We start from the raw sequence: 16,786 nt of genomic DNA on the forward strand, positions 1-16,786 counted from the left end.
CACACTCGCGCGCGCACACACACACTCGCGCGCGCACACACACACACACGCACGCACGCACGCACGCACGCACGCACGTTCTGGTTTCCATGTTTTTTGGGGACATTCCATAGACGTAATGCATTTTATTCTGTACAAACTGTATATTCTATTCCCCTTACCTGCCCCATTCCCTTACCCCAACCATCACAGGAAACTGTCTGATACCTTAGATTTTCAAGAAACATCATTCTGTTTGATTTATTAGCTTGTTTCCTCATGGGGACATCAAAATGTCCCCACAAGGTCACAAAAATACTGGTATTCCTATCTTTGTGGGGACAATTGGTCCCCCCAACGTGATAATTACCCGGCCGTGCACACACACACACACACACACACAAACACTCGCACACATTGATTAATATTCTTCTAATCAAGAGACTATTGGTCTTGACATTTTTGGGTCATGTGGACTTAAGGTCCTTCTGTGATTGTTTCCACACTAGAGAAATGTAAGATTTCTAATGAAACCTATCAATGCGAGATTGACGTCAAGTTGAAAGGTTGGAAATTTAAATCACAGTACAAATGTTTTTTCATTCACGCTTTTCTAAAGCAATCAGGATCTTCAAACTTACTCTGAGGATAGACTTTGGCAGTTACATCTTATTCAGCTCATCTGTAAATCTGTTCCAAAACCTAGAGAGATGCTTAAGCAGTAACCTAACCATAATGAAACCTCATAAGAGGCTGTTTTGTAGCTGTCCACATAGAAAACTTAAGCTAAGAGACTTAGCTAATAATGTTGCTATTAACATTGACAGACTGTAAAAAGTAACTCTAACTTTCTCTATGAATCACTAAATCCAAACTATTATGTTATCAATAAGTCCTCTTAGCGTCTGCTAGATGTCACAGGTTACAGGATTAAAACCTAACACAGATGTGCATATCCAGGTTCCAGAATTCATCACATTACAGCTTTCAATAAACAGCTGTAGCATTGCAATATGGAACAAATGACCTACAGTCATTAAATAGTTTAATTAGCACTGCCTGTTGAACATTTCTAGATACTAACAAGACCTAGTTATAGCTGTCATAAGGACAGCCTGGAATAGAGGCAATCTGATGCATTATCCAGTTGAATGCTCATTAAATCAGTGAGGAGTATTACTTATCATTAAGAAAAATTCGAACAAAATAAAAAAAATTAAAAGCAAAAAGATTGGTATGCAAATAGTCAAAATAGTCCTGCCTTTAGTACAACGTAATAACAAACACAATGTAGTTATATTTAAATAATATCTCTTAATATATTTAGCTTTATGTGCTGAAATACTAAAACTACAACAAGACTTTAATATGCTAAACAACTAAAATTAAAGGAAAACATCACCGTTGTTTAATATTTTACTATGTTCTTACCTCAACTTAGACAAATTAATACATCCCTATCATTTTTCAATGCATGCACTTAATCTTTGTACAGCGTGTCGTGAATGTGTGTTCATTTAGCCTAGCCCCATTCATTCCTTAGGATCCAAACAGGGGATGAACTTAGAAGCCACCAAACACTTCCATGTTTTCCCTATTTAAAGACTGGTACATGAGTAGTTACACGAGTAATGGTGGCACAAAATAAAACGTGGCGATTTTTAAGCGGATAAAAAATTAGAACTATATTGAACAATTCAACCTCGGGCTAAAACTAAATTCATCCCTGTTTGGATCCTAAGGAATGAATGGGGCTAGGCTGAATGCTTACACATTAACAATGCGCTGTACAAAGATTAAGTGCATGCATTTAAAAAAAAGATAGGTATGTATTAATTCATCTAAGTTGAGGTAAGAACACAGTAAAATATTGAAAAACTGTGGTGTTTTCCAACCTAAAAGGAATGGAGTGAACTACACTGCAATCTAAACTAAATTGCAAGGTGAAATTGACAATAAAACTGAAATAGAAAGCAACACTAAAGAATAACCCATAATAAAAAAGCTAAGTATAAGAAAAGAATATGAACAAATCTTAAATATAAAATTGAATCCAACCACTGGTCTATAGGACAATCCTTCATTATAGTTTCAGTGGGTCCATCTCTGCACACAAAGAGCATCATAAAACCACAAAAGATCTCCTCAATGTCCTCCTGCAGCAGACAGACCTCACTCAACTCATGCAGCTCTGGGATCAGTTTTTGTATGCCATCTAATGCTTCTGGCTTTAAAACAATTTAGGTTCCAACCACAATGTTGTATTTGGTTTCCTAAGAAACGTTTCAAATCTGGGAGCCTGGCCATCTGTGAGGTCTTTTGGAAAAAATGACATTTCTGGCATTGGAATAAAGAACTGATACGTACGAGTGCAAGCCCGAGCAGCCATACTCAGCAAAAGTCAAACCCACTGCAAATTGCAAAGACAGAGAGAGGAAACTCATTCTTTTATGATGTTGCTGTTAACTTGGAGATGAACTAAACATTTGCCATTGTAAATAAAGGGTTGCCGCCCTTTGCTTACTGGGTTAAGCCCCCTTTTGCTTCCAGCCTCAATTGAACACAGAACAAAAAACCTCAAACACGTCGTCTTTGTGACTAAACAGTTTGCTTCAGAATTATAGGAACTGGGGTGCTGCAATTATCTGGATTGGCCAAATGTACAAAATTCATCACTCAAGCAAAAGAGACAAATATTCAGAAAAAAGTATCCGAAAATGTCAAACAATTTATAAATCCTAAAATGATTGAATAACTGACTGCATGCCTCAGAGAAGAAATTCTTTTCTTTTTGAAGACAGATTTACTTCCATAGCTCTCACTTCTATCTCCACAGCAAACATAGCAACAAATCTGGATTTCAAAGAGTCAGATGCTGTAAATTTTGTGGGTGTTTTTTTCCTCTGATCGTGCTTTTATTTAAGATCTGAGTGATTTATGATGATACCAACAATATCAAAATTATATCTCACTAAAATTTCGGAAATTCCTATATGACTTCCGATTTGGCATTATTCATTGAAGTATATAAAACTTACCCATTAATTTAATTGTAACTGCAGTGTAAGCAGATTGTACATAACCATGAATTGGTGAATTCAAATCAATTCACCACTAGTCCATAAACAGTTGAAATTTTTGGATGAAATTATTTAAAGCTCACAAAAACTTCAATGATGAAGTTGCACACTTTAAATTCTGCTGTGTTATTTTTGATTCCACACACAATTGGTAAGTCATAAAAATTGTTTTAGCTGTCCTGCATTAGCTGGGGCCTCTGCAAATAGACATCTTTCTTATTGTCTTCATATGACCACTGGCAGTACTAGCTAAAGGACATCATTTCAGCAGGGTACTATGGGCTCTTTGGTTTTTTAAATACTTCTGCCTTGATCGCAAGCCAAAGGAAGACATCAATACTACCCTACAGTCCACAGATGCTTAAAGACAAATTTCACATCCAGTAGCTTCTCATGAAAGACTGGACCGATAACATTAAATATGTGCTTTCATTTGCATCACATTTTTCACAGCTGTTTTGTTGCCATTTACAGTATGTGTCTCTTAAGATGAAAGAAGCATGTGTCACTGCCGTGACCTTTCTGAAGAGGAATATTTAAAGACGTGGCATGGAAATAAGGTCTATCCAACTGAAACTACTTAAATAGCCCAAGGTTGTGTCACTTGTGACATGTTGTTAATTCAAAAGCAGAAGTGGCTACTAACAGATGAGTAAAATTAAATGTGCATATTTGTGAATTAGCTCTTTAAACGAATACAGCTGAATAGACGGACAGGAAACCACTGATGACAAGAGCAAAAGTTTTGATTTAAAAATGTTAAAACCAACTTTAAAAGACATCTTGAGGAAAAAAAATTGTATTATCTCATTTAATTTAATAAAAAGCTCCAAGCAAAGCACAACACCATATAAATACTAAACAAGAATATCTAAAGAGTCATTCTTATGCATGATCCGACATATTCAACCAAAAAGCTAAATGACATAAAACTATTTGAATCTCATTTATCCTGAACAAGACAATGAGACGTTCCCAATTCCATCTAAATGGCTCAGATGTTGTGTGAGCAGTTGGCCAGATGTTCAACACAAAGAGCATATTTCCATATGGTTGTCACTTAAATGCATTCACTTTATATTTCTGCAGGATATAGCAGAGAAACAGTATAGTGCTTGTTGTTTGTATTAGCAGTAAATTTAACAGTAAGCACATTCTTATTATTAAATATGATACTATTGTTTCCTCTGATATAATGCATATCTATAGCTATTGGAGTCAAGGTATTGTACTTATGAAAGTAAGTACTATATTTTTATTTTGACAAATGCAACACGCTAACGATTTTTATAACAGCTTACCATAAAAGCAAAAAGGGTTATGCCTAATGTGCACATCTTTGACATGTTGTGCCACATTCGCTTGCGAGTTTGAAAGAATAACTTCTGCAAATTTGCATTACATCAAATAGCATGATTGATCGAGTTACATTAGTGCTAAGCACTAGGATGATCTACAAATCTAAGGAGTTTCATTTTATACCATATATGAAATGTATGTTTGACTATAAGATATACTGTAAAAAAAAATCAGACCTCTCTAACTCAAAATTTCTAGTAGGGCTGGGTATCGATTCAGATGTTCCGGATTGATTCGATTTCGATCTCGGTTCGATTCCTATTCTCGGACCGATTTTTGGATTCAACTCGATTCAATGAATATAGATTTGATACAAATACTTTATTAATATAAAAAACAGTGAACATAAGTTTACAAGTGGGTAACTAATAAAAAGAAATTAAGAGCCACCAACCTGTATATTGCACTTTTTTATTTTAGGTACACTTTGGTACATTAACACAGAACCCATCTCTAATTTTCAAATGCATACAATTATGTTAAATACAATAAAATTTTGATGCAAGATGAAAAATGTATGCTGAAAAAAGTCAAAACAGTCGCATTCCTTGATCAAACAGGATCAGGTTATTCCATAAAAAAAAATCGATTTGTGGCCTTTGATAAACGATTTTTAATCGACCATGTAAAAAAAAACGATTAATCAATAAATCGATCTATAATAGGTTCTATAAATTTATCACTTGTGCCAACGGTCCATTTCTCAAAATTGACAGAAATTACATATTAAAAAAGTTTTAGCCAACAAGTAAATATTAAGACGAAGAGGTCTGTAATCTTACAGTTTCGTCAAGTTGCAAGATACTTTCTGAATTGTTTTTTTTTAGTTGTGCAATTTGCTAAATAAATCTAAACACTGTATGGTGCACTAAAGTGAATCAGCCTAAACTACACTGTCTTTCTATTTAGCGAGTCTCACGCACACCCACCCAATCCCAGTTTTACAGTCAACATAAGGGCAACACTGCCCATTCCATTTGGAAGAACAGATTTTTTTCTCATTTCCTGATATATTTCTGTGAAACACTAATAGTTGTTTACACTTACTACTCTTGAAACAAAATGTGTATTGCAGCCCAAACTGTCAACAGTTTTAGATCTCTGAACCAATCAGATGCTTAGTTTTCCCACACCTTCATCATGACAACCAATCAAGCATAGCTGCTAATTCTGGGAAAGGAGCCTGCAACCATGATTTCAATCCCACTGGGTTGGCCTGAGCCCACTTCAACGGTTGAGCTGGAGCACAAAGAACCACTTGATTTCAGTTACATTGATATTTAACTTATATTTGACTCCTAAAATAATCCTGCTCTACTCCTAAATGATAAAGCCTCTCTCTCTCTCGTCTTGCTGGCACACCGAAGCAAAGATACACTTTACACTTCACAGAGAAAGAGTACAAGTCATTACATAGAGGATATGACCCTCATAAAAACAACAGGATCTCACAACTCCATGCCATTACCACCCACAGTGACTCTCTATGAACACATTACTACATAAAATGAAAGCAACTTCAACATCTTTTTGAATAAGTGCAAAAAAGGCTCAATTCAAACACCAAGACCTGTTTTTCTATAACTGTTGATTTAGTAGTAGAGCGTAAAGTCAGATACATAATGTCACCTAAAACTACTAGATTCATCAGCAGTGAAATCCAAAGACCTTTTGCTAGTATAGTGTCAAGACAGGACCAATGCAATCAGGCTTAATTGCAATCCTGGTTATAGGATGCCACCCAGTGGAAGGATCTTCTACTGTTATAGTGCAAGGTTTCAAAATATAAGGTTTGGTTTGAATAAAGATTAAACTTAAGAAATGATTTATTTGAAAGAGACAATCACTAATGCTTGTCAGTTCTTAAAAATGAATAAGGACCAACACAAATTTAATCAGAAGCAAATAGATAGATGGAATCAGTGCTTTCCATGCAAAAACAAATTGCGTTCACATAAAGCACTGTGCTAATCTGTATTTATAAAATATATGAAAAATATTGATGTATCTAAACATATATTACAACACTGTTGTCTTCAATATTTTTCCATTTCCATTCTTTTTAACGATAACAAAATAATCCCATGCATGTCATACAAATGATTATTTGTGGGTTATTTGAGTGGACATATACTGATGTATTTAATTTCATCCACTCTGTTTTTGTGCATCTGGAAGGCCGGTGTCACCCAGCGGCCACATGAACACTGTTCACCATACCAGTTAAAGGAGCCCAGCTTTGAGTTGCACTTGGGACACAAAAGCTACAAGAATAAAAAAGAATATATTTGTGTTAAGATGCATCCATATACAGTAGATACAAAGCAAAAACTAATGAATAACAGATATATAATAACAGAGTATTTGAACTCTGACCTCCCTAGCAGAAAAAACAGATATCAAATCTGTAAAAAGCATAATATCACCCAATAAAGACATCTTTATTTAAATATTTTATAATATATGCTTCAGTCCAGATGTGTGAAGATAGTTGGGTATTACCTGTCCATCCATAACACCCAGCAAGGCTTGCTCCATCCACTGCACTGGCTCTATGAAGTAGGATGTGCACTGTGTCTGCTCTTCATGTGTAGGGGTCACTATCTTGGTCTTTTTATGAGAGAATGCTGAAGCTCCGCCTCCCACGCAGTGACTCAAAATGCTGGAGTGGCGGAAAAGTGTCCGCCTTTTGGATCAGAGCACAAATGCGAACAATGTCATATTTGTTCATGCCATTCGCATTTGTTGTTCGGAACTTTGGAAAGTTTATAAATGTGCAAAAAAAATGTACCTGCACTTTCTACATCTGTAAACAGCCTCTGCATTCTGGGTTTGGGCAGGGTCAACAGCGAACACTTCTTTTGGAACATTCTGGAGCTCTGGATTGATGAAAATCAATACCCGTTTTAGGACAGTGAAAACAGCGGTATACAGATAAGTATATTGTTTGAAAAATACCGCGTTTTGACATGTGAAACATGAACTTCAAGTTCAAGTTTCAAGCTTGTGTTTATTTATATAGCACGTTTAAACACAGCAACCAGGGCTGACCAAAGTGCTGAACAATATAGACAATAAAAGAAAAACAGAAATAAAAAGCAATTCCATAGCAAGCAATCACATTGAGTTAAAAGCTAAAGAGAAAAAATATGTTTTAAGAGAGGATTTAAAAGCATTTAAAGATTGAGCTGTTCTAATGTAAATGGGGAGACTGTTCCACAGCCTAGGCCCAGCAACCGCAAAAGATCTATCTCCTCTTTTCTTTAACCGTGCCCTAGGGGCAAACAGAAGTCCCTGATCACCAGACCTCAGGTTTCGTGAGGGATTACGAGGACGGAGAAGGTCGGACAAATGCGTCGGTGCCAGATTGTGAATAGATTTAAAAAACAAATACAAGAATTTTAAACTCAATTCTAAAATGCACCGGTAACCAATGCAATGATTTTAGGATCGGTGAAACATGATCAAACTTACGTTTTCTTTTGAGGAACTTTGCAGCAGCATTCTGTACTAATTGAAGACGGGCAATAGAATGTTTGGATATGCCATAGTAAAGGGAGTTGCAATAATCCAACCTCGATGTAATAAGCGCATGGACAGCGATCTCTAAGGTTTTCTCAGAGAGAGAGGATCTGACCTTAGAGAGAAGACGTAGCTGGAAAAAACAGGAGCTAATCAGCGCATTTATTTGTTTATCAAATTTGAGATTGTGGTCCCAGAGAACACCTAAATTCTTAACGCAAGAAGAAGTTGGGGGAAGATAGTCCAGAGCAATGCCACTGCAATTAAAATTATCATGGGGGCCAAAGACAATAACCTCGGTTTTGGATTCATTTAAAAATAGGAAATTTTGAGAGAACCACATTTTTACTTCCTCTAGGCATGCAAAAAGAGAATTAACAGCCGAGTCTTTGTTTCGTTTCAGAGGAAAATAAATTTGAGTATCATCTGCATAACAGTGAAATGTTTTCTGAAAATGGAGCCGAGAGGAAGTAAATATAGAGAGAAGAGAATAGGAGCTAGAATAGATCCCTGCGGCACTCCACAGGAGAGTTGGATTGGCGAGGAAGAGGAATTACTGAGTTTAACGGAAAAACTTCTATTTGTTAAATAGGACCTAAACCAGCTAAGGACAGTTCCCTGGATGCCCACATTAAATTCTAGTCGGGATAAGAGAGTTTTATGATCAACTGTATCGAAAGCCGAGGTTAAGTCTAAGAGTATTAGGATCACAGGGTCACCAGCATCAGTCGCTAACAGAATATCATTAGACACTTTTAATAAAGCAGATTCCGTGCTGTGCAGAGGTTTAAAACCAGACTGAAAAGTTTCAAACATTTGATTAGAGTTAAGAAAAGTGTGAAGTTGATTAAGAACCGTTTTCTTCAACATTTTTGTAATAAAAGGAAGTGTTGAAATAGGTCGAAAACTATTGAAATCTTTATCATCAAGTGAAGTTTTCTTAAGGAGAGGTGTAACAGTAGCTTGTTTTAGTAAATCAGGGATAGTCCCTGTACTCAGACATTTATTAAAAAAGGACACCAAACACACTCCAACAGATTCAAAGGTTTGCTTCAAAATATGGGGAGAGAGAACATCAAGAGAGCAGAAGGAGGGCTTTAGAAGATCAACAATTTCTCTGAGTGACAGAAGAGAAACTGGGTCAAAAGCACTCCATGTAGCTGAAGAATAGCACAGTTCAAGTGATACATCAGCAAATGGTTGTATCTGAGATCTTAGAGAAGTGATCTTCTCACAAAAAACCTTGAGAAGCCATCACATAGTGATACTGAGGGATTGACAAACACATTTACAGGTGGATTTAAAACAGAGTTTAAAACAGAGAATAAGGCTTTTGGGCTGTGATGATTTTTCAAAATTAGATTGGAAAAATACTTTAGCAGATGACATAGCTTTCTGAAAAACACTGAGAGAGTTTGACAGCATTTCATAGGATATTTGTAGCTTATCGCTTTTCCATTTGCGTTCTGCTCTTCTACATGCTCGCCTTAAAGACTTAGTTCAAAATAAACTTAGTTATATTGCGCACTGTAAACACAATCAAAGCTTCAAAACATCAGAAAGAACGGGACCTTTAACACTTACACTAAGGGTGTAAAAAATTTACACATACTTGAAAACTTTAAATGCAAGTAAATTGTTGCAAGTAAATGTAAAAACACACCAGACATTTTTGATCTATTAAACAAAAGTGTAGGTAAGTTAAAGTAATGAACTATACATACTTACCTGGATATTTCTCTGTAATTTTCTTTAATCTAAACTGTTTGTATAAGGGATTTGTGGTGTCTACTTTACAATCCATTAATTCGAAAAGAGCCAGCTGGTCCATAAACTCTTCATTCATTCTAACAAAATAAGAGAAATGTGTCACAAATCTCTGAGCACATTTTTAACCTTAATGACAAACTTTCCAGCGGGAAAACAAGCAATAAAACATACTCACTTTACATCAGGCTTTAGGTTTTGTAGTTTAGTATATGCATCTTGTAAACTCAGGCCTTGTGTTTTCATTAAGTAAGCTGTCACCACAGCAGCGCTTCTACTTTGCCCCACATGACTGCAGAAGAAAAATAAGTTTAATTTCAGATGTGTACAAAAGGCAACTGTTGACTAAAGTGATTAACAACAAACACAAAAAATGTATACAATTTTCCAATGCTTTCTATCAAGTTAGTCATCAAGAATGCTCAGCAATGATCAATAACATATAAATACATATGAAATGCATGACGTTTCCATGTATTTGCTTGCACATTAACATTACACTAAACATTATATTTTATAATAAACGTGTTTGCAAAGTACTAAACCTACCAATGCACCAGAACAGCAGATAGTTCAGACTGTGTCTGAGCCTCCGTTATGAAGCTGACACAGTCATCCAGTTTGCTAAGGAGATCTGTAGATGCATCATCCAGAGCGCGGACAAATTTCGTGTGAAATCCAGTAAGAGCAGGTTCATCCGAGTCAACGGTCAGTATATGCGTTATACCTGCATCTGTTAACATCTGCACGTCCTTTAGATCGGACACAGATCCGATATACAGTCCAGCCTCCACTGCTATCATTATTTACTGGGTAAGAAGACCTTATTTTTAATCAATGCATTAAAAGTAATTACAAATTAAAAATAATACAAACACCAAGTAGAAATGCAAATACATTTAGCAATAGGTTGCTGATGTATTAATGTACTGTCTTACTGCATATCGCCATTGCTGACAATATTTAAAATTAAGAGATTAAATATAAATTTACTTTTTCAAATCAAATCTTAATAACTTACTGTAGCCTGATCTTTGCTTTTCTCACGTGTTACTGTTGTCAATACAGTGGTCCTGTAAAATAAACGGGTCGGTGGAAACGAAGAATAAATGTATTGGTTCCGGGCAAAAATATGATATTGCTTCGAATGGCCACTAGAAGGCGTCAAGAGTAAGATCAGGAAATATTTAGATTTACGCTGTAAATATGGGGGGGGGGTCATTTAAAGAAACACAACTAAACCAGCCTAAGGTGGTTGTCTGGTTTTTGCTGGGTTAAGATTAATTGAAGTAGTTTAAACTGTTCCTCCCAGCCTGGTAAAGCTGATCAAGCTGCTCTTTCTTTCTGACCAAGCTGGTGCTCTGCATGGTCTTACAATCTGACCAGCTAAGACCAGCTTGACCAGCTAAAAAAGTGGTCAAGAACCTCCTACAAAAACCATCTTGTTAAACCGGCTAATCCAGCTAAAACCAGCTTACCTCTTAGGGTTGCTTTTTCAGGAGGAATAAAAGTCCTGCAATTCCTGTTAAGGTGATTTAATTTTCTTAATTAAACATCTTTATAGCATGTTAAAACACTTCAGATTGATATTGATTATATCAAAACAAAAATCCATATCAATATGTGACTGGACCACAAAAAAAAATACATAAAATAAATCAAAGCTGATTAAATAAGCATTTCATTAATATATGGTATGTTGGAATAGGACAGTATTTGGCCAAGATATATCTGGAATCTGAGGGTGCACAAAAAATATTTAACAAAATGTCTTTAAAGTTCTGCAAATTATGTCATTAGCAAATGCATCCACTCACAAAAAAACTAATTTTGATACGCTAGGAAATTTACAAAATATAATGAAACATGATTTTTACATAATATCCTAATTATTTTTGGCATAAAAATGTATATTGCTTTTGCCACAAATATAGGCCTACTGTGCTACTTATGACTGGCGGTCATTTGTGGTACAGAGTCACATATAATATATATTTAATACATACACTTAAATAGATAAATCTCTAAAAAATAACTGTATTATTTCTTAAAAGTACAGCCAGATATTATTTTCCCCTGGACACTACTGACAGTAGCTTGCATATGGAAAACCTTCTCTGTTGACTTACTTATATTTTGCTCCTTTTTGCTGATGTAGTAAGATCTGCTGTCAGATATGTTCAGCCTAGAGTTCCTTGAGAACATGAGCTTGATTTGAGCTTTAACTATTCTGTACATCATATCAAGTTTCTATGATGTTTCTTAACCTAGTTCTACCTTTTCATTGAGCTTTTAGTTGTCCTGCATGAGATCCATGAAAGCCAACACTATGACATTTAAACAAGAGTGAAGGAGTTCAGTCCACTGCATCTTATGTCATTCAAAGTCTGTGTTTTACACCTCTTATATAACATTTTCTGTAACACAATGCATAATTAAAATATATTTCCTGTGCTTTATACAGTAAATGTGTTTTTAAACACTAACTTGTAGAGGAAGCTGCAAGAGATTTTGGGCAACAATAGGTTTTTACTGAAGAATATCTTATGACATATTATGCAATGTTAAATAACACATAAACAAGTCACTGTAACATTACACAGATGCCTGTGCCTTAATCTTACTAGTCCTCTCAGGACAAGTCCATCTTAACCTCACATGGTCCCTCAGAATCCGTGCCCAACCTGTTTCTGTACGTCTTTCCTAGAATAAGATGCAGAGCATTTACAGAGCATCACAGCAATATCCTATTAATTCCAGTTGAGATGAAACATATTTTGATCATCTTTTCTTTTGTCTAAATGCAGTCTTTTGCCTTCTGGCTGTCATATAATGATTAGGGTTATTGATTTTTGTAAGAGCATCAGAAATTTGTCTCAGCATCTTGAATTCGTCTAGACCCACAAACGCAGAGATTTAGGATTTAAGATCTTAAAGAAACACAGAACTGAATTTCTTGGAAAGAAGCATCTGTGTACTACAAATACTTCACTTCAGTTCTTTAGCATCCTTCATACTTGCTTGAGACATTAAGACCTCAACTAGAAAACATAATTTGCTCTTGCAACAGAAGAGTGTTAGATAATGAAAAGTATATGTTATTATTGAATGTTCTGCCTTGCCTTAATATATTCCATGAGAAATAAAACACGATATAGGAAAACAGATGCAGAAAATATTTAATTTATCTGTAATGTTTGGTCCAAAAGTCTAACACTGAACAATTTCAGCCTTATGGAGGTGACATGTGACATTTGCAATCAAAATTGAAATATAAATTCTCAAAGACTTTATTACCAATCTTTTGAACTATCTGTTTACATTTTCCAAAATCCCTGATGATAGAGTCCAGACATCACAAAAATATGTGACGAAAAATACTTTTTTGGAAGACAACATACTTTGTTCTGTAAATTAAAAGGCACAAACCAGAAGCAATACGCAACAAATAAAGAAAAGTTGGTTCTTCAAAGAACATTTAATATTTATTTTATTTTTTATATCTTTTATGCAAATTTATGAGGAAGATACAACTTTATGGATGTGACATTTCCTTGTTATGGACATGACAATTCTGATATCTGCACTTATTTAATCATTAGAAATGAGAATTTAAAAAAAACTTTAAAAAATGTAACAGAGACTTTTCATGGCAATTTAAACCACCAAATATAGACATCTGAGAAATCAATATGGTTAAAAACTTTGAGTTAAAACTTTACTTTTAATGATAAGGTTGACTTTTGCATGGAGTTGCCCTAATGCTTTGTGGTATTTTTTCTATAACTTTCAAATTATTTTTTTGGTCTTTCCCAGCTAATTATATTATCAGCATAACAACATGACTGATTTACATGAATGTGGCACATGTTGTGTTGATGATCCATGTTATGATATCATGATTAAAAAATATCCTAAAGTAAATAAATGGTGTCTTAATAGACTAAGGAAAGTCTGAGATTTTATACAAAAGAGTTTGCACAAATGTATTAACTTGATTAGTGACCTAAAAATAGTAAGAATGGTAAATATTTCTTAGATGCCATTATGTTTGTTAAATTTTATTTTTCAAAATCACAAAACTTTCTTGCAGGTTAGATAAGAACTTATAGAAGAAGCTATTTTTATGTAGCATAAAGTATTAAATATTGTAAATACATTTGTAAATTATTAGAAATAAAAGTTTTGGGGGTATTTTTTGTTCTGAAAACACCATATAAAAGTATGGTCGCACTTTATTTGATGGCATCACTGTTACAGTGTAATTATACATTTAAGTACTAAGTAATAATCATTAACAACATGTACTTACTATAGGGTTGGGGTTAGGATTAGGGTTTGGGTTAGTTGCATGTAATCATGCATAATTAACTGTTATTACTATAATAATTACATGTAGCATGTGTAACAAAGACACCATAAAATAAAGTATTACTAAAAGTACAGTGAAGTCTGAGATTACATTAAAGGGATAGTTTACCCAAAAATAAAAATTCTGTCATCATTTATTCACCCTCATGTTGTTCTAAACCGGTATGAGTTTCTTTTTTCTGTTGAACACAAAATAAGCTATTTTGATAAATAATGGTAACCACACAGTTGACGGTACCATTTGACTTCCATAGTAGGAAAAACAAATACTATGAATACAATGAGTACCACCAACCATGTGCTTACCATCATTTCTTCCTTTTGTGTTCAACAGAATAATGAAACTCATACAGGTTTAGAACAACATGAGGGTATGTAAATGATAACAGATTTGTAATTTTTGGGTGAAGTATCCCTTTAATGTGGTCTGAGACCTCACTGTACTTTCTTTATATGGTGTTTTCAGAACAAAAATATACCCAGAAAACTTATATTTCTAATTTACAAATGTATGTACAATATTTAATACTATATGCTCTGTAGGAAATAGCTTAATTTTTCTATTCATATGGTTCGCCTCAAATGTAGTCCATTCACAGAAGTGAGTTTCCCATAGCCACACTTTTAGGGAAAACTCAATTTTGTGTTGAAAGTGCCAAAGAGGTTTCTTACATTTGCACAAACATATATTAGATATATGACATATAAAACGTTCTAGAAGCTTGAATCTTGTCAGACTTCATAGTGGTTCTTTATGCAAATGATTTTACCAGAGCTCTTATTTAAAATTAGAAGCATCAATTGGGCTCAACGCAAATAATTTTTTATACTGACCTGGCCCAATTGGCCCAGTGGTTTAGGTTTTTAATTGCTCTGCCAACATTTTCACTGCCCCACCAAACAAAGATTTCAGAGTCACATATTTAAAAGAATATTTCAAAAGTCAAATATAATTGAACACATATACATTTTTTCATCATTTGTAAAAAGAATTGGCAAATTTAAATGTAAACTCTATTTCTGAAATTCCACAATACTTTTATCAGGATCAGTAGTTGGGGGTAGATAATAAACCAATATTAATAAAACAGTGTTATTAATATGCTCTCAGTGCACTTAAAATTCTCTTCATTCATACGTCTTGTCATTAAGCTCAGTGGACCAGATGAAGGGTTATCGGCAACCCTTTTAGACACCATGCAAACAAAAGGCTCCCAACTTGTCTGCTTTACATGGAAACTGATGGCAAACTGCAAAAAATTGCATAATTTATTTCGTTGTGTTTTACCCCTGTAAATCTCTGCTTCCAAGATGTTAAAAAAATATGTTTTTGTTTGGCCTCGTAATTAGAGAGCGCAGTCATCTTAACGTCTTTTTGTCCTACCAGTTGACGAAACACAACACACACACAATAGCGTCCACAACAACCAATAAGGTAGGAGAAACCTCATGACATTGCTGAGAAGTTACCGTTGGCAACGCTTAAAATGTGTCTTGATGGTAACATCGTATAATAATACATACAGATAAACTGGCCGATCCGACAAGTGACAATACTGTTTACGGGCCCGAGCGTCTCTCACACTGGCCACGGGCCACCGGGCAGTCCTTTATGTTGAGCCTTGATCAAAATAGCTCTTCTCACCTGGCACCCCTGACTCTTGTGCCTGTGTTCCTATAAGGCACAATTGATTTTGTCCTGTTGCTTCCTCTCAGAAGTTCACTAGGGGTTGCCTTGCAGTAGCTGTTTCTATTTCAGTGCTTCAAGAAATGAGCACTTCATTGCCAAGTGTGTTCCTGCATTGGGTTAGTTTGATTAATCAACTATTGTGTAATACGGTTTTGTTGTTCACTCTGTTCTTTCCTATTTTTCTATTTATATATCTGAACTATAAACACGCGGTGATTTGGGTTTTTTTTAACTCTGGAAAGTGTCTCATCATCAATTTGCCAAAATTATTTACAAACTTTCACTACTTCTTTCCAGGCTGATGTTTTAACACTTCCTTTATATCTAATTATACATAGTTATATTTTTTTCGTATTTTGAGACACATTTGAGACACATCAGTGGTGGGATAGGAACGTACTCTTGTTGCTGTCCATTTTGTATTACAATGCTTTTCTTCGAAAACATACCACAGTCTCTATGTTTTTATGTTTGATACTGACATGTCGATCAGTGTCATGGGTCAGGGTCAGGTCCCATGTGCTCTTCTGTCAATCGTCTTGAGTAAGATTTATTACGCACATCCTGTGGCGAAAGAGCAGCAGGACGCCATTTGTGATGTAACACCGGCAGTACTTTCTGGAGCTCATCTGCAGCCGCTGTGTTGCTTAAGTCTTCGTCCCACGTCCAAATTCTTTAAACAAATTGGTTGTGGGACATTTAAGGGAACTCTTACAAAACACTTTGTTAGGACATTTACGTCAGAGGACATTTAACCTAGTTTGCAGGGCATCAGAGCAACCTCAGATAGACATTTATATTAGGAAATTCATCTCATAGTTCATTTTGAAGTTTTGAGTTTTAGTGTTTTACGCTGTCTTGAAATGTGATCAGTAATTTAAATTTTCATCTTATACTCACAGTGATCAGTGTGCAACAAAAGTCAGGCCTCTTATTGGACATCTGAAGGCCATAGTTGACCAGTAAATAACATTTTGATTGATGCTTTCTTCTATAGCTTTAAACAAGATCATTAAAA

General features: G+C 35.0%; 1 protein-coding gene across 1 annotated transcript; it reads right to left on the reverse strand.

Moving 5' to 3' along the window:
• Nucleotides 1–6,263: 6,263 nt before the first annotated feature.
• Nucleotides 6,264–10,837, reverse strand: dusp12 (dual specificity phosphatase 12). Its single transcript, XM_065276125.2, has 7 exons — nucleotides 10,729–10,837; nucleotides 10,257–10,516; nucleotides 9,886–9,999; nucleotides 9,669–9,787; nucleotides 7,210–7,297; nucleotides 6,921–7,104; nucleotides 6,264–6,682 (listed from the first exon to the last, which is right to left on the reverse strand). Exons 2-7 carry the CDS (start codon nucleotides 10,508–10,510, stop codon nucleotides 6,533–6,535), a joined length of 909 nt encoding a protein of 302 aa, XP_065132197.1. The 5' UTR covers nucleotides 10,511–10,516; nucleotides 10,729–10,837; the 3' UTR covers nucleotides 6,264–6,532.
• Nucleotides 10,838–16,786: the final 5,949 nt, after the last annotated feature.

Source organism: Paramisgurnus dabryanus, chromosome 6 (assembly GCF_030506205.2).
Source record: "Paramisgurnus dabryanus chromosome 6, PD_genome_1.1, whole genome shotgun sequence".
Classification (NCBI taxonomy): Eukaryota; Metazoa; Chordata; class Actinopteri; order Cypriniformes; family Cobitidae; genus Paramisgurnus; species Paramisgurnus dabryanus.

Coding starts and splice junctions, on each gene's coding strand:
- dusp12 (XM_065276125.2), bottom strand. CDS start 10,510: ATGATAGCAGTGGAGGCTGGACTGTATATCGGATCTGTGTCCGATCTA. Junction 9,788..9,885: donor AACCTAAAGCCTGATGTAAA/GTGAGTATGTTT, acceptor TTATTTTGTTAG/AATGAATGAAGAGTTTATGG. Junction 7,105..7,209: donor TACAGATGTAGAAAGTGCAG/GTACATTTTTTT, acceptor CTGATCCAAAAG/GCGGACACTTTTCCGCCACT.